This window comes from Coenobita brevimanus, chromosome 83, assembly GCF_032717465.1.
Source record: "Coenobita brevimanus isolate Jiangsu-jjx chromosome 83, ASM3271746v2, whole genome shotgun sequence".
Lineage (NCBI taxonomy): Eukaryota > Metazoa > Arthropoda > Malacostraca > Decapoda > Coenobitidae > Coenobita > Coenobita brevimanus.
In genome coordinates this window covers 14979373-15001130 of record NC_137036.1, presented here as the reverse complement: position 1 = coordinate 15001130, position 21758 = coordinate 14979373, and the positions used below count along the sequence as shown (strand labels likewise).

General features: G+C 41.5%; 1 protein-coding gene across 1 annotated transcript in view; it reads left to right on the top strand.

The window, feature by feature from the left end:
* Positions 1–21758, top strand: part of Vps13D (vacuolar protein sorting 13D) — a 187957-nt gene that overhangs the window by 149944 nt on the left and 16255 nt on the right. Inside the window, exons 67-74 of the mRNA XM_080280204.1 lie at positions 505–528; positions 4216–4394; positions 7459–7596; positions 11868–12020; positions 13073–13219; positions 18302–18474; positions 19687–19906; positions 21043–21217. Coding sequence (XP_080136330.1) covers positions 505–528; positions 4216–4394; positions 7459–7596; positions 11868–12020; positions 13073–13219; positions 18302–18474; positions 19687–19906; positions 21043–21217 — 1209 coding nt within the window. The remainder of the gene's footprint in view (positions 1–504; positions 529–4215; positions 4395–7458; positions 7597–11867; positions 12021–13072; positions 13220–18301; positions 18475–19686; positions 19907–21042; positions 21218–21758) is intronic.

The following is a 21758-nucleotide window of genomic DNA, read 5'->3' as shown; positions in this document are numbered from 1 at the left end:
CGAAAACTCGGTTATTAAGGTTCCCACAGCCATAATTTAACTGTGTGATTGCCCAAATACCCTTTGTGGTGATGAATTAGCGACAAATCGTGTTGAATCATCCCGGAATACATCTTAAACTTATGTATTTTGAGATGCTTTACTTCCCTTACAAATAAATGAAACTGGCAAAGTAAATCTTTAAAAATGTGGGATGACAGTACTGCATGATGTTTAAGTTTTAATTTAGTTTGATTTTATTTTATTGATGGAAGAAATTTATTCATTCATTCATTCATTCATTCATTGCCAGACGCCATGTATCCCAAACGGGGTGGCCAAGGGCTTAGAGTTAATTGTTTTACAGGGAGGGGCACTAATCCTCCACCAACCCCACTTGACACGTAGAAATTTATAAATGTCATAAATTAATTATATTCATCAGTTGGTCACAGAAACTTGGCTCGAACATAAATACACATGATGGGTGGTCATTTTACAAAATCTTTATTCTTACCATTACAGAGGCTGGCGGCTCATGGCAACTGTGTATGTATCTAAATTAGTACTGTAATTGCAAAGTTTATAACTAACTGTGTGAAAGGAATTTAAAATTTTAGGAAGTGGCTAGTCATTTGAACACCTCTCAGCACCTCATTTGAACACTTGGTTGTTCAATATATTTTAGCATATTGTTATTTGAACATTTGTTTTCAACACCAGATCATTTCAGCACCTCCATCTTTATGCACTTTGTCTGGGAACATTGTATTCTTTTTATTCTTACCATCCCCTGGTGATTTTATTCAACTTAGGATAAACTTTATGAAGTATGAGAAACCTTTCCTAAATTGAATATAATTGTCTGGTAGAGCAAGAATACACTAAAAAGAGTGTCAGCTGTATTCATGGGATTAATACCTCCCATTTTGACACTGGCCTCAGGTTAGGTTAGGTTAGGTGTTCAAATGGAGGTGTTGAAGTGAGAGGTGCTAAGTCATTGCAGTGTTGAAATGATTGGTGTTCACATGACTGAGTGCTGAAATGAGACTTGTGGAATGACTCTGTGTTCAAATTAAGGTGTAAGTCTTGAAACATTATGTGTTGAAGTGAGAGGTGTTCAAAGAATATGCAGCCTTTAGAACAGTTAATTTGATCCATTGGCTAATTTATAATGCTGATTCTTCATGCATCATGTATAATTAGAAAAATGCCATTGTCATTTTTGTTGCTACCATCATCAGCCTTTGTTAAATATTGTTAAGCATTATTGAAGTAATTGCTTTAAGCTCCAAGTAGGTTATTGTTGGCACCTTTTTGGATGGCAAGTGCAGCTCTTTGCACTCATGATTATAAACAGGTGTTGTGAGAATGAGGATTCAGCTCTGCATAGCCTAACTTGAGGAGAGAGTTGCTGTTGCATTGCTGTGTTTGTAAAGCAATGCCTCCACAAGTTTCTAAAGTACTGTACCTACTTAGTTGCAGAAGTTGGTGTAAATATAAGGACCACCCTTTGGTTCTGTGAATGTGACTTGGCTCTTACTCTGACCTTACGAGTACAATGTAATTACAGTAATCTCTCCACTGTCCTATGTAATAGAGCCAAAGGCATGTCCGGAAAGTGGTCCTGTCCAGAAAGTGGGCCCCTGCTTGCTGGACTGGTACTTATGGACCCTAACCCAGCCTAACTTTGAAAGCCATCTAAATGACTTCCTTCCAGACATGCATAGCACCTATTTAAGACCCTATTCACACCAATAATGGACATAAAGCATGAAATAAATGAAAAGGAACCTGAGAATGAGGAATTAGAAGTGAGTATGGAAAATACTTAGCAGTGTACAGGGTACTTACAGCATGTCTGTGGCCACCTCCTCTAGGCTCTGATAGTTGTGAAAATGGTCTTGAAGCACCTACAGTAATCCAGTGTTGTGCTACACTTAATTCTTTGCACTATGAGTTATAATTGTTTAATATTGCACATTCTGTTCTTAATTGTGCCACGCCAGTTTCAACCGCCAGTTTCAACCGCCACTGTGCAATCCAGACTTAATTCTTTGCACTCTAAATTCTAATTTCTTAACACTGCACAACGCTGTAAATTTCCATGTGGTCTAGTGCTGAGGTATTGCAGTTTATTCACTGTTTATTCACAAAAACGAACACGTGCGGCATCCATTGCGATGAACATCTACCCTCGACGGTGGTTAGGCGGTAACTGGGGACAGGGTTGCCAGATCTGAGCTCGGCCACATTACCAAACTCCTCAGTTTTCATTACCAAAAACTTAACTTTTCATTACCAAATTCTTTAAGGAAGCATTTATTCTTTACTAATTATATGTACAAATGGAAATAATCACTCTCTGTATAATCAGCAGCATGTTTATTTTTGCGTTATGTATGCTAGCAGATTAATCAGAGAGAGCAGACAGTCCACCATCTCTGTTCTCTATATCTTCATACATGTGAAAAATCTGTTTGGTAATGGATCATGCTGATTCACTACCAAATGAACTTTTCAGTACCAAATTGGCCCACATTTGGTAATGAAAAATACCAAATGGCAACCCTGACTGGGGATGGGGGAGGAAGGAAGGAAGGGGTGAAGGGGCTGTGCATAAAACAACAGCTGTTCGGCGCCGCGCAGTGCCGCGCGCTAATTTCAAATTACGGGTGGGGAAAAATTCAGATTTTGGGCGGATTTTTTTCCTTTTTTGGCCATTTTTGTGTTCCGAAGGTCCAGGCCCACAATGTCCAGTAAGTGGGGAGTCCAGAAAGTGGGCATCAGGGTAGTTCAGGGATTACTGTAATTCTGTATTCAGAAGTCTTGCTTTTGCTTTGCTGATTATCATCCCTGCTTACCATCTCCACAGTGTTCGCAAATGACCTTGCCTTGTGTTCTCTATAAATAAATTCTTTGTATGTGGTAGATGGGGGTGTCCATCATGCACTCACTTGTAGTGCTGCCAACTTCTTCCTTCACCTTTATCTTTCATTTTTCTGTGTCCTCTCTCTTGCTGTTTCTCCCATCCATCCTGTCTCTTTATTGCTTTTCTTTCCCCTTCAGGTGGCAATGGAGGTGTAGGCCCATGAGGAGAGGTAGATTAAGATGGTTTGGGCATGTGGAGAGGATGGGAGATGACAGTTGGGTGCAGAAAGTGAGAAGTGTGAACACTTCCCTACGTCAAGTGGGGTTGGTGGAGGATTAGTGCCCCTCCCTGTAAAACAATTAACTCTAAGCCCTTGGCCACCCCATTTGGGATAGATGGCGTCTGGCAATGGATGGATGGATGGATGGGTGAACACTGGAGATAGGGTTGCGAGAGGCAGACGAAGAAAATCTGAGACGAAGCTATATAATATGCCCTCAGGGATATGGGACTGAATAGGGAGGCTGCCAGAGAACAAGCAGCATGAAGAGCCGCCATTAGGTGACCAAGGCCAATGCATGCAAGCACACTGGAGCCGTTATAAATGAAACGAAACAAAAACAAACATTATTTTCCCTTGTTAGGTTTCAGAGGCACTTATCAGTTCCACTCAAGTACTGTAATGGTATAACTAGTCTTCCTCCTCGTACTACTCACCCTCCCAATGTATAAGGATACTACAGTATGTTTGTTATAACCTGACTGAGCTCCCTAACCCCTTTGAGCTCAGTTCATAGTTAGGTGTAGCCAGACTTGAGAGCCAGTTTAATTGATAACCAAGGAAGCTCACTTCTACTTCCTAAGTAAGACTTGTAGAATATTATTCAATGATAATGTGTATTCAGGTTATGAGAATGTTTCAGTTTCATCAGATTAAAGCAAGCTGACATTAGTTGTTAGTAAATAACCAGAGGAGTGTGATATGAGAAGCAAGACAGACATGATAAGAAGATAGGTTCATTATCATCTCCCTCTAACATCCCCACAACAGCAGATTGAAGCTTATGTCAGTTTCAGTATGTTTTGCAAGTTTATTGGAGTTACAGCACCACTTGCCTTCACATGGCGCTGTTGAGAAAAACAATCCACCCTCAGTGTGCCTGTGGACAGTGGGTATACAGGGTCAACCTCCATTCAAAAGGTGCCCCTTTATTTTCCTAACAGCAAAAGGCTTTTTTTTTGGGGGGGGGGAATACTTGCCTTAGTAAATAGGAAAAAAATCCATAAATGAAGTTAGTTCTCATATCTTTATCGTGATAAACTTTTATATGATACCAGTGTTGTGAAATGAACCTTTCTGGCAGGGAATGACGTGGTGTTGGGTCCGCCTCAGCTGGTGCAATATGGTACAATGGACAACGGGGTGGCGGTGGAGCAGGCAGTGTCACGCCACCGCCTCAGGCCAGGCTCAGGGCTACTGGCTGTGCGGGTGGTTACTGATGGACCCACCAGAGTACTCCAGATTACTGATGTTCATACCAAGGTAGGCTCCACCTCATGCAATTTTCAGTCTCTTCCTGTTACAGTTGTTAACTAAAAGATGAGGGTACTCACCACCCACTCACTCAGTGTAGTGCTGCTCTCAGGCAACTGGCTTTTCCTCCCTTCCATCTTTCTTTCCTTCCTTCCTCCTCTGTCCTTCATTCTTTCCTCTACCTTCTGTCTTCAGGTGAATTTACACTGAGTGACAAGCCAAATGGTTTCCTGTATGCCAGGAAACCATTTATTACAGTGGATGCTAACCATATAACCAAATTATGGCACCTGGTGATTTAGTGGATAATTAAGGTGCTACAATTGGATTGAGCCAGTGCAGGTTTATATCCAAGGGATGGTTTGGGTTAATTGCTCATGTAATGTCACTCAGGAGTGAGTGAGGCTGGCCACACTCATCTAAATATGTCAGGACCAACTTGCCTAGCCCCGGACTCATATGCTCCTCATGAGGCAACAAAGGATTAGATGGTGAATGATAAAAATGAATATTAACCAGTCTTGCAGTGAATCAGTTTGTTAATACTGTGTTGACTTTGTATGTCCTGTGGTTAACAAGACCAAAACTTTGCCCCCCCTGTGTTAATATTGACTTTGTATATCTTGTACTTGACAAAGCCTTCACTTAACTTGTTTATCCCCCCCCCCCTACCAGGTAGTAGGAGATGGCAGCCATTATCCACTCACGATCTGGATCTGCCTACTTTTTCATTTATCTGAGTACTTCTCTTACTGTTTCTGTCATCGTTTGTGCCACTTTCATAACCTTTCTTTCTACTTCAAGTGACTCTATACTGAGTGACAAGCCTAATGGTTCCCTGTAACCCAGGAAACCATTTAACACTAGGTGGTAACCATACAAGTATAACCAAATAACAGGGTGTTGGGGAACCCACTATGGTGCCTCTGTAATAGGGTAGAGAGATGTAAATAGGGCATCTATACAGGAACCAAACTTCCACACTCTTCCTTGTGCTCGCAATGGCATGACACTGTCCACTGCAAGGAAACATTGGCTCACTGCACAGGACAACCCTTCAGGAATGATTGCATACCTGCAGTTGATGGGTCTGCCCAATCAGACAGGCCGGTGTTGCTCAACCCCTCCCCCATGTTAATATTGACTTTGTGTATCTTGTACATAGCAGAATCTTTATTTAACTTATTTAACCCCCTCATACCACCACCATAACCACTACCCCTGAAGAATGCTTTTGTAAATCAGTTTTGCGTCCTTCTTAGTTTCGTAATTTGTACTTGGTTGTATTGTAATGAAAGTACAAGTTAGCTATGATGCTGCACACATGAAATTATGATGGTATGGAGATGTATTTTTAGCAGTTACCACTACATATTTTAAGTGTCTTTTGCCTTCATTTATGACATTCACAAAAATTTAAAGTTTCACAGCTAGATCTCACACAGTCAAAGTGAGGTCCTATGGAAAATTCAGAAAGGGAGCATTAGTGACTAATAGTTTCCATTATTTTCAGTATTACAGTATCAGAAAGTATATCACTTTCACCTCATCCCATCCTCATGTGGGAAAAAAGGTCAGACTGATGATGGTGATGATGTGTAATTTGTTTCAATATTTTAGCTCCATTATTTCATTTGCTCTCAGGACTTAACTCTTTAACTGATGGTATTTCTTGCAGTTGTCTGTTGTTGGTCTAAGTAAAGTTTACTGGTGAGCCAGTAGCCAGGAAAGAGTTCCCCTACTTAGCTTTTAAAAGCCTCTTCATAGGATTTCTGTCAGTTCAAAAGTCATGTGCACTCAGCTCGAATATTGCTCACCCTTGTGGGTTGGATGTGGGGAAGTTGCACCAAAGCAACTGGACAAACTTCAGAACAAAGGTATAAGAATAATTAATAACCCAGGAATTTTAAATAAACTGCCTCCCCTACAGTTAAGATGGAATGTTGCCTTCCTTGCATTATTTTACAGATACTTGTTTGGCTAATGCTCAGGCAAAGTTGTATCCATTTTGCCACCTCTCCATGCCTTCCCCCATGCTACATGAGGCTAATGACAGGACTGTCATACTGGAACATTGCATAACTTCTACCCGGCAGAATCTGTTTATTCCCCGAACTGTTTCTCTTTGAAACTCACGTCCCTAGAATAGTTTCCCCCCAGACTTCAGCCTGCAGCAGTTCAGGTCCTACTGTTACAGATTTTTTATGAATGGATGACACCTGTAGTCTGGTGTATGGATTTTTTTTCTCTCTCTCTCTGCCTCTGTTCATCATCTTGGGGGGGGGGGGAGTTACTGCATTAGCACCAGCATAGTGAAATGGGTAATGAGCTCATGTAATTTTGTATAGTACTTATTGAGCTTTTAACTAGATAAGGAACAAGCTAGGAGAAATCAGTCTGTCTATCTGTCTGTAGCCAGTCACCATAATCCCATAATGGGTGGCTGTTTGTCTTTGAGTTAGTTTTATGGGGAGGGGCACTAACCTTGCACCAACCCACTTGTTGACATGTAGGGAACACATATGGGTTGGTTGTATGGTTACCACCCAGCATTGTAAATTGTTTCCTGGCTTACAGGAAACCATTAGGCTTGTCACTCAATGGAAAGCCACCTGTAAAGGAAAGAAGATTAATAACAAGTGACAGGATAGATGGGAGAAATAGGAAGAGAGGAGGGCAAACAGGAAAAAAAGAAATGTGAGAGTACCAGGTATATAAGGGAGGGTTCATGTGAGGGTACGTAGAGGAGAACAGTGCCCAGAGGTCCTTTTGACAAATCTACCCAGCATAGGATATGGAGTTAGGCAGTAGGTAATACAGTATTGGTACAGGCAGTTCTCAGTTTGAACCAAAACTGTTTTCCAAAGTATCACTATGTTTTTCATCATTAGGTACTATATATTGGAGGAAACTGGCAAATAACTGCATTAACAGTAATGGAAGTTTATTAGGTCATATTTCTGCGGTTCATTGTGGATTTGGTAACAGAAATGCCAGTCAAGCAACTTATAAGGACTTAGTGTAGATGGGTAGGTCATTATAATGGAGAGATTAATCAGAGTCCAACATGCAGGGTGTGTCATTAGTGGCACGGACAGAGAGTGGAGACTGGGTAAGTGTGACGGAGGAAGGGGGTACCACCACCATCAAGAAGACCAGCGGAGGACCCACACCACACCCCACGCAGGACACAACACTGCATGAGGTCCAGGTCAGTCAGGATCTGTTTTGTGACATTTACTTTCTTTGTATTTATTTTTGTTTTGATCATGTTTGTTAAGGGAAAATGTGCCATCATGCCAAGGTAAACTGCTAATTCCATGTTACCCCCATCGGATTTAGGAAGAATTAGGGGGAGGATACTGTAGTTCAGGTCTTTTGAGCTGTTGCACACTACCTTATATCCCTGGCCTGTGGCATGGCCAGGATTTTCCAGTGGGGGGCACACACAAGGATTTCATGAGGAGGTTGGGGGAGGGGGCTGAGGGGTCACCAGTAAGGTGGTGCATGCACTGTTGCAGTATTCATGTTGGGATTTAACTGATGAAGACCACAGATCTCCCACCCTGTTTGGCCCCTGATTTGCAGTCGGTGTCCAATTTTTCAGTTTTCACCAAGCATAATTTTTTTTTCTTATAAGATTTCAAGAGCTTGATTTTACACACCAGCAAATGTATATTTCACTCTCATGTGACTAATGGTTACCGCATTATCGACCTTCAAAGAATGTCAGAAATAATTATTCTTACCCCTCGCTTTTAGAGAGAAAAAAAAAAAATTGCATCAAAGTAAATTTTTGTCCTACAGATTTGAAGAGCTTCATTTTACACACTAGAAAATGTATATGTAACTGTCATATATCTAGTGGTTACTGCACAATCGACCATCAAAAATTTTGAAGTCACTCCTTACCATGGGCAAGAATAGGATGTCATAAGGGGGATTAGGGAGGTGGAGAGAGTGTAGGAGGCATCAGGGTGGGGGAAAGGGAAGGAATATGCCTGCCACACACAGCCAGTATGGTCTAGAAGGGGTATAGAGGGTAGTTTAGGTGGGAGGGAACACAGAGGGCAGGATCTAATGGGGCAGAGGGAGGTGGAGAGATGTGTGGGGAGGGGGATCCCTCCCCACAGTCAGGGAGCCAGATCATGCCTGCCACCACCTGATCCCTCATTTTCTATTGACTAAGTATCATTTACGTCATGAAAGGGGCGGGGCTTCCCTTCACAGGGTTTTGATAGCCAATCTGCGATTGCCTGCAATAGGCCACAACACAAAATATGGCTGCGGCGTCTGCCTCTCACAGCCCTACCCCTAACATTAACACTTCTCACTTTATGCACCCAGTTATCATCCCCACCCTCTCCACATGCCCAGACCATCTCAATCTACCTCTCCTTATCACAACACCAGTACACTCCAGTCCCATCCTACTCCTCAACTCTCCGACATAAACCCAGCGCCCCCCAGGCCTCATACTCAGGGATGCACTGCACATCTACCCAATCATTGTCATTTCTGTATATTTGAGCCTTTGAATATCCTCTTCCTTTATTGCCCAGGTCTCCCTACCATACAGCATTACACTCCTAACACATGCTGCATACAAAGATCCCTTAGCATGGGGGGAGAACCCTCTCAGTGTCAGGAGAGGCAGCAGCTCCCAGAACTTCTTCCAACCACTTCTCACTCTAACCACAAGCTCCAGCCTCACCTCCAGCACATAACATGTCTTCCAAATAACAGAACTCTTCCACACGATCAAGAGACTCACCAGCAAGTTTAATCCTTTCATACTTGACAATCTGCTCCTGCTCTCCCCGACACACCGAACATATGAAATCAACATTATCTTGCAGTCTACCAGTGTGTCCAGGCATCTCGAAATGAATGGATCTTAAAGTAGGCACTTCTTTTAATTTTTATTTTATTTTTTTCTTGGAAGGAACGGTTTGCGGGCTCCTGGCCTTTGGTTCCTTCTTTCTTGCCTTAAAAAAATAATAATAATAATACCATTACATCTCTTATGCAGCCACTAATCACAGACATTGCATAAGATGGAATTACTTCTGACGCCCTTGTGGCAAATCATGTGGAGGTGTAGGAGGACTACTGGGCCTTGGGATAGGTGACTGCCTCCAAGAAATAGGCCCTGAGCCTTTTGCCCAGAGTCGGACACGTTAAAAAAAAAAAAAAAAAAAAAAAAAAAAAAAAATTGCACATGGCCACTCTCCCTTTTCTCTGACAGTACTGTACTCCCACCGGCCCTACAGTAGATACCATCCCTTCTATTTTATGTCCATTGTGGTTATTGTACCATATCCAATAGTTTGGTTTCTGTGTATTTTGTTAGTATCTTTTGTTTCTGCCAGTTTATTCGAAGGATAAACCTTTTACAACTTAAGCTTGTGTAAATCAGACAACTTAAGCTTGTGTAAATCAGTCAGTGTCACTTTTTACAGTAAATTGTTCTCTTGTCCTCTTTTAACGCCTAAAATCCTTTGATCATCTCTCTGTGTGTTCAGGCCTTGGTACGTAGAGTCCTGTCATCCTTGGTACATAGAGTCCTTTCATCATCAGTTGTACACAAGCTGCCAAAACCTTTCATGAGTTATGTCTGCCTCTTTGAAGATGTATATGGAACTTAGCCAGTAGAAATTACATTATCTGGTGGTGTCTGGCCTGACTGGGGGAAGCATCACCCCCCCAGCCCCCCCCTGACCATTATTCAACCTCTCTCTGCTCCATTGGGCCCTGTCCTCAATGTCTCCTCCCACCCAAATCCCTCACTCCCTGTACCCTCTCTAGACCATATTGGCTGTGTGTGGCAGGCATATTCCCTCCCTTAACCCCTCTCCTGATGCCCTCCCGCACTCCATCCACCTCCCTATTCCCCCTTATGTCATCCCATTCTCGCTCATATTGAAGGGTGGCTTTTTGTTATTTTTGATGGTCAAGGGTGCAATAACCATTAGACATATGAGAGTGAAATATACATTTTCTGATGTGTAATATGAAGCTCTTGAAATCTGTAAGACAAAAATTTACCTCGGTGAAAGTTGAATATCGGACCCTGATTGCGATTCTGGGGCAAACAGGGTGGGAGAATTGTGGTCTTTAGGGGTTAACATTATTGTTTATGCATGGAAAGAATGGAAATTATTATTCATACATAAAATGTATATGACAGAGACATAGAAATTTCCCTACAGATGAACCATTAGCTCCAAAATTGTATATGTACCATATTGTAATAACTGGTACAGTATGTTAAAAAAATAATAAGTACAGTGCGAATCATTAATAATTAACATATATTCAACATGGTCATCAGGATTTACTTGGAGAGAGAAAGAGAGAAACAGTCATGTACTGGAAATTAGCAGATAGATGCATGACAATTAGTGGACTTGCTGAGGTGTAGCACCATGTTGGGCTTGGTCAGAGTGAAGCACCTTGTGTGTAAAAATCTTTAGGCTGCATACAGTGAAGTTCAGTACCAAATGGAGTTAACAAGAATGAAGCATGAGTAAAAATCCTTAGAGAGATACAGTGAAGCACATTAAGGGGGTTCACTAGAATGAAGCATTTTGCATGTGGAAATCCATAAGGTGTAAATGGCTGACCAGGCCTCTTGTAAAAATCTGAAAATTATGAATATACAGTACAGTAGAGCATTGTACAAACCCATTCGCTGATGAGTGCATGGGTTATTTTAATAGTATTCTATTCCTTTGATGTATTGTAAATTCAACAACAAAATCCTCCATATCTAACCTCTGCTAGACTACCTGATCTGTTATCACTAGTTATATTTCTGACAGTTGTTTTAAGCAGAGATGTTTCTCTTTGTTGCAGCTGGAGAAACACTTTATGGTAAAGCAAATTTAGCTAACCTGCAGAGTTCTGGGAAGATCCCTCAAAATGCACCAAGAATTTTAACTGAGTCTAATAGTGATTTACGCCTTTGATCTTCAAATGCCTCCTTGCAGCAGCATCCCAACTTGCACTTTGCAGAGTACAGCTCGTATTGTAGACCTTCAGTGTTAGCTTTATAGTCATGAATGAATCCAGACATTTCTCAGAAGTTTAGATCTCAGTCTTAGTCTCAACAATATATTCTATCTATCTATCTATCTATAGCAGTATATTCACACTTTGTAAAAACAGTTACTTTCATATGGAAATTTTAATGGTGATGCATCTGGGGAAGTGCAGGATTCTGATAACTGGAAGAGTTCAAGTTTATTTCCTTCTGCTGGTCATATAAGTGAATTCAGTTTGTTCCCTATGTGTCCATATTCACCCAGACATACCACTGGAGACCTGGGTGTAATCAGTCTGCAGAGACCTGGGTGTAATCAGTCTGCAGTGGGTTATGTTCTTGGGAAAGACCAGCTCAGCAAAACTTGAGTGTTTGCCTAAATCTCCCTCGTGCCATTGAGTGTCATATATACTGTATAATTTTTCTTCTTCTTGCAGGTGAATCTTGAGTTCCATGGTGGCCTTGGTGTGTCAGTGGTGCAGCAGTCTCCACCCCAGGAGCTGTGTTATGCCAAGCTCACCAGTATTGTGTGCGAGTATCAGAGCTCACTCACACACCGCTCCGTCTCTTGTAGTGTTAAGGACATACAGGTCAGCTGCCTTCATTCAACTTGCTGATAACTTGGTCATATAAAATATTAAGTCACAATATTTACTCCTTCACTTAGGGCTATGCATGACCTGCCAACTTCTAATGATTTTCACATGATGAACCTTTGACTTTCATTTTACTTTTTCAGGCTCTTGTGCATAGTTAATTAGTGTCAGGAAGTAAAGGAACTCTGATCTTTCATGAAATGGATTTTCCTTTGAATTGAATTGATTTTTTTGATCTCCCCTACTCTAAGGAGATGTTTGTATTGCATCTTGATGTCTTTCAATCAATTGTTTTATCATCTTTGCATTAGGTTGTTCTCTGTGACAATGTACACAGTAATTGATAATAACATTTTATCGAAAGGTGGCAGTGTTGTCAATGCCTGTGTTTTACAAGCAACTGTTAAATGATTGTTTGCTTATATGATCATAACATTTTAGCACTGTTTTTCATATTACAGTATGTTTGCTTGTACAATGACTGTGATGCCCAATTTCTCATTTTACAATCATTTTTCTTCCTAGTGCAATAAGTACAATGCTAAATTCATTATGCAATCAGTTGTTATATGATCAGTTTTCTCAAGCAGCCGTGGCTCAGTGGGTTAGAGCTCTCCACTCTGACCGAAGGGTCGGAGGACCGAATCCACCCAAGGGTCATTGGTAGACATCAGGAAGGGCATCCGGTCATAAAATGCTACACTCTCCAGTCCAAAAGTCCTCTACCCAGGGGCAACGCCTTAGCCTTTCGGGGATACCTGGTGTAAAACCAAATTTTTTTTTTATTTTTTTTTATTCCAGGCATAAAATGAGAGTGTGCTATGTGTTGTTGTGTTGTGTATTCTCTCAGGTCCAAGGTGAATTGTAAATAGACTATTTGGTCACTATCATGTTATGTTGTAGCACCCACAGCCTGACTTATATGGAATTCACCTCTCAAGAAACTGAGATAACAAAGTGGCATTGTTTTTTGACAGTCAGTAGTAGTCTTTCATCATGTTTGTATTTTAATGTTTATGAAGTTAACCACAGTAAATATTATGCAGGTGGACAACCAGTTGTTGGGTGCACAGTGTCCAGTGGTATTGTATGTAACACCCCAGAGCAAGAGTGATGACACCCGCCACCTCCCAGCCTTATACCTCACAGCTCACCAGCTGCTCTCATCATGTACCAATGCTTACATATTCAAGGTTTGATCAGTTCTGCTTTTTTAAGTATCTTTTTGGATGTAATTAAAAAAAGCTTATTACTCATTGTCTATGTATTGGTTATACCTGTGTGTGTGTATATATATATATATATATATATATATATATATATATGGATGTATGTATATACACACCCACTGCAAATTGACTTAGGACCTACACACAGAATTGCTATGGGAGAGTTGTCTGTCTTTGCTTTGTGTTTCCACCTCTACCAAGTGAATTTTTTGGGCAGGGAGTAACTGGCAACTCCTCTGGTGTTGGCAGGAGGTGGTGAAACACTCAGCACGTCAGTGCTTGCCCAGAAGCGAGAGTGGGATTATATGTTCCCATCGTTCCGAGCTTGCACCTCCCTCTTTTTTCGTATGCATTACTGTTTGCCCTGTTATTTTCCTAGAGTTGAGTTTTCATGCCTGGAAAGTACTGCTCAGGGGACGAGAGGATCCGTATCATTGCAATGAGGCAGGATAATGTCCCTAACACGATTTGTGAATGTACTGGATGCGCAAAGTTGACCGTCATGAAGATTCTTGCTGCAGCGCGCAGCTTGCCGCCTGATGTCGTACCAGAGCACAAGCATGGCGGTGGAAAAAAGAGGACGACTTCCAGAGGTACAGATACGCTGCTGAAAAGGGAAGTAATCAAGAATCCTTGACTGATAGCAGCAGAATTGAAGAGAATGCATACCCAGCTGATACAAGACGTCTCAATTCAAACTATCCAACACCGCATGCAGAAGGAGCTGGGTTTGCCAGACCGCACCACAGCCAAGAAACCGCTTCTCACTGACCTCATGAAGAAGCAGCGCATTCCTTTTGCCAAAAAGTATGCACACTGGACATCAGATGAGTGGAGAAAAGTTATGTTTTCCATTGAAAGCACATTTCAAGGTTTCCAGGTGTGTTCTGCCAAGGTTCGTCGCCCTGCCTTCTGTAGTCGATATGACCCTGCTTACACGGTGCTGACTGTTAAGCACCCACAATCAGTAATGGTATGGGGGTGTTTCTCAGGTGAAATGGGAAGGGGAGGCCTTTACTTTCATTCTAAGAACTTGATGATGAATGGTGGCCAGTACATTCAAGTTCTGGAAGATCATTTGTTAAACTTTTTTGCTATTCATGTATGTGACTTTTTCATGCATGATTCAGCTTAATGTCCAAAGTCAAGAAAGGTGACAAAATAACTTCAGGATAATTGGATTGAGGTCCTTGACTGGCCTGGCAACATTCCGGATCTAAATCCAATAAAAAACTGGTGGACAGAGATGAAGAAAATCATGGCAGAGAAGAAGACACCCAATCTGGACAACCTCAAGACTGAACTGACAAATGTTTGTTGCAAAGAAATGTCCTTAGATTACTTTAGAGATCTAAGTGATTCCATGCCAAAACGCATCCAACTGGTCCTGAAAAACAAGGGAAACATGATTTCATATTAATGAATGGCATTTCATGAACAAACATTGTGATATACTATGATTTCTGTGTTTATGTTTTTTAATACCTTTTGGGGGGAGGTCCTAAGTCAATTTGCGGTTGCTATATATATATATATATATATATATATATATATATATATACACACACACACACAGTATATTCATCATCATCATCATCATCCAGACCTCCTTTCCCACCCTAGGGCAGGGTGAGGAGTAGCAATGTCCAGACAGCCCAAATTTGCCCAGTCCACTGGGCCATGCTTCCATTCACTCATCATTCAAGCCCCAGGAATCCTGGCTCTATAGGATACGCCAAAAACATTCACCACGTTCTGTAGCTTCACATAATCATATCCGGTAGAGTCAATCCAGATGCTGCCATGTTAAAATGGGGTGCCAAAATCCCTGATCATGCACTTCTCCTTACAACATTTATCCAGCCAGCTCGATCTCCTGTCAGTTCCCTAGCCTCATCAACATCCAAATCTCTTTTCCTCACACATTCATCCATCATATCTCACCACCTTCTCCTTGGCCTACCTCGCCTCCTCCCTCCTTCGATTTTGCTCAGATATACCTTTTTCACCACTCTATTGTTATCCATTCTCTCCACATGACCATACCATCTCAGTACACTCTCTTCGATTCTGGTGTCCACTGACTTCCTCACTCCACATCTTTCACGAATCACATTATTTCGTATCCTATCCACCCTCTGTACTCCACATACATTCCTCAGCAGTCCCATCTCCACTGCTGTCACTCTTGACTTTTCATTTTCATGCCACACCATAGTCTCACATCCATATGTTAAAGTTGGCACTAACACTCCTTCATGTAAGCCTCATGCAGCTGCAGCACTCAAGCCTCTGTTTCTTATCAAGGCCTTCATTGCACCAGCTACTTTTCTTCCTTGTGTCACTCTACTTTCAACTTTTTTTTTGCACATTTTCCTCTCTTTTCTATCACTTTACCCAGATATTTGAACTCACTCACCATTTCCAGTCTCTCTCCATTCGCTGTTACATCGCACTGGGAGTCACCTTCTCTCTCAGTAACCATCACTTTACTCTTTTCTACATTTACTCTCAAGGCACAACACTTAGAGACATCAGCAAAACTCTGCACTACCCTACCAAGTTCTTGTCCGGTACTTGCCAGCAGTACTGCATCATCAGCATACAACAAATTTGAGATATTCCATCCATCACCATTCATTACCAGTGCCATCCCACTCTCCATTACTCGTGTTTTTACTTCTCTTATCACCCCATCCATGTATAAATTGAACAACCACGGGGACATCACACAACCTTATTGCACGCCCACACTGATCGTGAACCATTCACTTAGATGTCTATTAACCCTTACACATGATTCACTACCATCATATAAACTCTTGACGGCACCTAGCAGCTTACCTTCTACACCATACATGTGCAATTCTTTCCACAATCCTTCTCTGTCCACTTTGTCATATGCTTTTTCCAGATCCATGAATGCCATAAACAACTTATGGTCCTTCTCACAAGCCCTCTCTACTATCTGTCTCACTGCAAATATTTGGTCTACACATCCCCTGCCACTCTTAAATCCACCCTGTTCATCACTCACTAGGAATTCTGATATCTCTCTTACTTTCTCTCTAATAATTCTTCCATATACCTTCAATACCACACTCAGTAAACTTATGCCATGATAATTCTTGCACTCACTTCGCTCACCTTTATTTTTGTATACAGGGGTACAATCACTGCCTTTTTCCACTCTGCAGGCACAGAGTCACTCATCCATGCCTTCTTACATATCTCCAACAAGCACTTCATTCCACTCTCTTCACTACACTTAAACATCTCTGCATACACGTCATCAACCCCAGCTGCTTTCCCATTTTTCAGATGCATCACAGTGCTCTTCACCTTTGCGAGTGTCACATCTTCTGGCACTGCATTCCTTCTCTGCACACCCCCAAAACCAATCATGTTTACAGTCACTCTGCTCTCTCTACTCCCATTCATCAGGCTTTCAAAATATTCTTTCCATCTGGTCCTACTTCATCTCCATTTGTTAATAATCTACCACCTACATCCTTCACACTATCACAATTCTTTCCACTTTCACTTCTACATTTCTGCACCTCTTTCCAGAATAACTTTCTATTTTCAGAGTAGTTCACATTCATTTTTCTTCCTAGATCCTCATTTACCTCCTCCTTTTTCCTCTTCACTAGCCTCTTTACGTGCTTCTTGCTCGCAACATATTCAGTTCTTATTTCAATTGAACCCCTGTTCTGTAACCACTTTAACCACTTCTTCTTTTCCTCCACCGCTTTCTTTACCTACTCATCCCACCATGCTGTACCTTTCTTCTTTGTTGTTACTCTTGCCACACCACACACCGCTTTAGCATTCCTAACTAAGCAATCCCTATGTGCATTCCACAGGCTGTCCAAATCCATTCATTCTGATTCACTGGTCCTAACTCCTCCTCGACTTTGGTCCTGTATTCATCTGCCATTTCTTTGATCCTCAGCTTCTCAACTTTCAGTCTTTCTCCATGACTGCTCCTCTCTCTCCTGATCCACCTCACTCCTCTCAGCTTGATCTTGCATACCACAATCATATGATCTGACAGACCTCCACATCGTCCTCTCACGGCCCTCGTATCAGGAACCATTCCCATCATCAACCTTTCTACGAGCACGTAATCAATCAGGCTTCTTTCAATACAATCCCCGTTCCCTCTATACCATGTATATTTATGTGCATCTTTGTGTTTGAAATACGAGTTACAAATGTACAACCTCCTCTCTTGACACATATCCTTTAGTCTCTTCCCACTGTCATTTTCTCCTGGTACTCCATAACAACCCATTATAAATAGATATATATATAGATACAGATATATTTTACTCCCACCAACGAAGTCGGAGGAAGTTATGTATTCACCTAGGTTTGTCTATTTGTTTGTCGACATGATATCTCCAAAAATTCTCAATGAATTTCAATGAAATTTTGTGGAAGAGTGAGCCATGGGCCAAGAAAGAATTCCTACATTTTTTGGGTGGATCCAGATCCTATGTATGCCGCACAATATCCAGAAGTTCTCAGTGAATTTCAGTGAAATTTTGTTTAAAGGTGGTACATGGGCCAAGAAAGAATTGAGTAAATTTTATGGCAGATCCTGATCTGGATCCTTTGTACCCTGCACTACATCTCTAAAAGTTCTCAATGAATTTCAATAAAAGTTTGTGGATGGGTGGGCCTTGGGTAAAGGAACAATTGATTAAATTTGTGGGTGGATCTGGATCCTATGGATTCCACACAATATCTCCATGGATTCAGATCCTTTTTAATGGCAATGGCATTGGCAGAAATAGGCTCCCTCTGAGTGCTTTCTAGTTTTACATTTATCCCTGAAGGTGGAACCAGGATTTAGACTGCTTGAATTATATGTAAATGAGCGTGTGGATCATTTCATTGAGCATGCTCAGTGAAATGATCCATCCTCCTGTCAACCAGGCGTTACAGTTATGCGATAATGATGTAGTGAATTGATGTTAATGCCTGTCCATTATCTCTGCATATTTGTGTTTTAACTCTTTCCACTCCCCTGTTCACCAGACTCTACAGTTATGCCTGAAGAATCTAACCATGACATTAGAGGAGATGCTGGTGTTCCGTCTGCTGCTGATGGCCGGGTGTGATCGTCCTGAACCAGCTCTGCTTACTGCCGACGAACACCAGTATGACACTCAGCGCATGCTGGCTGCTGCTACCTCAGCCAACGCCACCAGGTAACACAGCCCCTCTACCTCCATCTCTCATCATCGTCTTCTTTTCACCAGCCCATGTTTCCCTCTTTCCTCCACATTCTCCTCTTAGTTACCTCATTCTCTTTTTGTCTCAAAATATTCTTTACACATATTATAGTTCTAACCTCATTCTCTTTTTCTGTCACAAAATATTCATTACATTTCTTATAGTGGTCGTGGTGGTGGAGGTGATATGTTGAAGCTATTTGGCAACTTTTTTATTTTTTCCCTTGCTCCTTCCACTTCTCCATCTTCCCTCCATTGGGCATTTGAACACTCTTGTCACCATTGAACCAGCAGGATATAACTTGTGCAGTGTATAACTTATGCAGTACAGTTTGGTCTGCTGATGCTCCATATTCATCAGGGTTAAGGAACATATACCCCTGTTTGTGGAGTAGTTCATTAATAATTTGCCACTCCCTCAAAATGGCCCTAACAATAGTAGGTTTACTATTTGATTGCCAAAAATCCTGTGCAGTGGCTCAAAATATCATACATTTGAATCTGCCTGTTTAAAGTGTATTTTAAAATGATTAAATAATACAGATAGTTAAATCATTCATACCAAAATGCACCTTAGAGTGTGTGTTAAGATGGTTTACTAACCCATGAAAAACTAAAGTCACAATTACCGAAGCCATGAAGAAGGAGAGCCTGTTGTATTCTTGCTACTAACACACTTGCCTTGCATGTCACCACTTCAGCTCAAGGACATCAAAGGTAACAGTTAATCCCATATCACCCCTTTGGAACCTATATACAGGCCCAAGGGTGAACTATCAAAATCCAGAACATTGAAGGGTAGGAGACCAACCTATGCCCATGGAAGCATTTTGCATGATAGAAAAACCTATCCCACCCCACCTGTAGATGGGAAAAAAGGGAGTATGACAATGATGATGACAACGATGATTATGAAAGTGATGATACTCTTATACTGGAGGGATTCATAACACCTATGTTTTACCTCCCTCCCTCCTCCCTCCCCTTTTTTTTAGGATTTTACAGTAGTAAGTATAAAATAAGAAGGAATATTATAATCTATCTATTCTACTATGGTGCCGGAGGTGTTCAGTTTGAAAAGCAACATCAGGTGGAAAGAAGGCTGACACATACAGTGTGGAAAACTGATTTATAAGGTTTATGTTTGTACTCAGACTAACTGATACTTGACTAACCGTTGTCCCATAGATATTACTTCACCACGCTGGAGCTGAACCTGAACCAAGTGCGTCTAAGCGTTCTGACGTCCAAAAACCTCAGCGCGGAACTCAAGAGCATCAAGCGCAAGATGGGGCTGACCTTGGTTAGGTTTGAGAATGCCAATGTCAACTTAGAGCCGTTTGTTCGGTGTCATCCGTTTGAGACATCAACGTTCCTCCTGGACTGTATCACCAAGCACTACAGGGAGGTGAGTGTGTTGGTTGCTATGCTACACTACAAGCCCATTTATTCCCTCCCTCCCTCCCTCCTCCCTTCCTTCCTTCAACACTCAGTGACAGAAAAATTTAAGTTGCATTGCCTATAACAGAACTGATTTGCCAACCCGCCCAATTAAAGGATCACTTGCATCACTGAGGGAGGTGGGTGTGACTCCATTGATGCTGGTTACCTTCATTATAAGTTATGGATGTGTTTTTGAATATCACAACTTTTTCCATACAGTTGTTAGCCACTGGAAATTGGATCAAACTAGCAACTGTATCCATTGAGCCAAGAAGAGTGCTTTGTATTGTGATTGGTGATATGTTCCAGAACATCATGACTTTTTCCATACAACTGTTACTGTAAATAAGGGGAAATTGATGAATCAGCTTTAAAGGCAGCTGTGAAATTTTTATAGGCATTTTTCATAATTTATTAAGGACATAATAGGAAAACAACTTTAAAAAAATAATAGTAACAGAGAATTACTAATGAATTTTCCAGTAAAGATTTTGTTTTTAATTACTTTGTTATCCTCGTAGACAATGAAGATACACAACTGAACGTAACTTAAAAGATGTCATCATAGTGAAAGGGGTTAAAACAGTCATGGGTGGATCCAGGGGTGTTGCCCATGCTGCCTGGCAACATCCCTACTTTATCACACTGAAGATTATTATACGGTACAGAACATTGCATACACAGACTGCGCCTTTCACTGGTTATCATGTATGCTTCTCCCATATAGATGTCATGCAAACCACACTTGATTGACAAATGTTACTTAGTTGGCTGGGAGAAAGTGGATGCCAGACCCTCATTACTCTGGCAGATGATATGGGCAACATCTTCAGAAATTTTCTTGGATCTGCCCCTGGTAGCCATTTCCTTGTCTTCTGCAGGAGCTTAAGTTTAATTAAATTTAAAAAGACTATCCTTGGGTGGTTTTAAGAGCTGGATTTTAAAAGATGTCATTTTAGTTAGAAGGATTAAACTAACTTTGTCTCTTATTTCATCAGGAATTGGTATCCTAGGTAGTGAAGATACTTGGCTAGATTTAAATTTAAAAAACATGTCCTTGTAATAAAAGGATTAAAACAACCATGCTCTTTTTTTCCACAGGAGCTGAAGTCGCAGGCAATGAAGATCCTCGGCTCAACGGACTTCCTAGGTAACCCGTCGGGCCTGTTGGCCGACGTGAGCGAGGGCGTGAGTGAGCTGGTGCACGAGGGGTCAGTGGGGGGGCTGGTGTGGAACGTGACGCACGGAATGGCCAACTCCACTGCCAAGGTGACGGGTAAGCTGAGCAGCACCCGTCGCCAACACAGCCTTGTGTGCCCATTGCTGTTTTGTTATTATTTGGCTATGGTTTGGCCTGCCTTTTTTTTTCCTCTTCTCAATCTCTTCCTCCCCTCCCCTCCCCTTCTCTGCTTTCCTCTGTCCCTCTCCTCTCCTCTTTTATTCTCTTCCCTTTCCTTCCCTTTTTTTCTCTTGTTTTCCTCTCTTCTCTTTTCTTCTTCTCTTTCCTTCCATTCCCTTCCCTTCTATCTTCTCATTTCTTCTCTCATTTGTTGTCTTTCTTTACCATTGCCTCTCCTTTCATGTCCTCTTTTCTCATCTCATCTTTTCCCTTCTCTTCTCTTTCATGCTTCTTCTCTTTCTTTACTTCCCCTCTCCTTCCTGTTTTTCCTCTTCCCTGTCCCCCCCCCCTCTTTCCTCTCTCTCTCTCTCTCTCTCAGTAATGAATAGAGTAGATGCAAGGATTTGTGTGTGTGTGTGTGCTTTAGTATCAGTGTTTATGAGTGTTTAATGGAATGATTGAGGATGGAGTACATTAA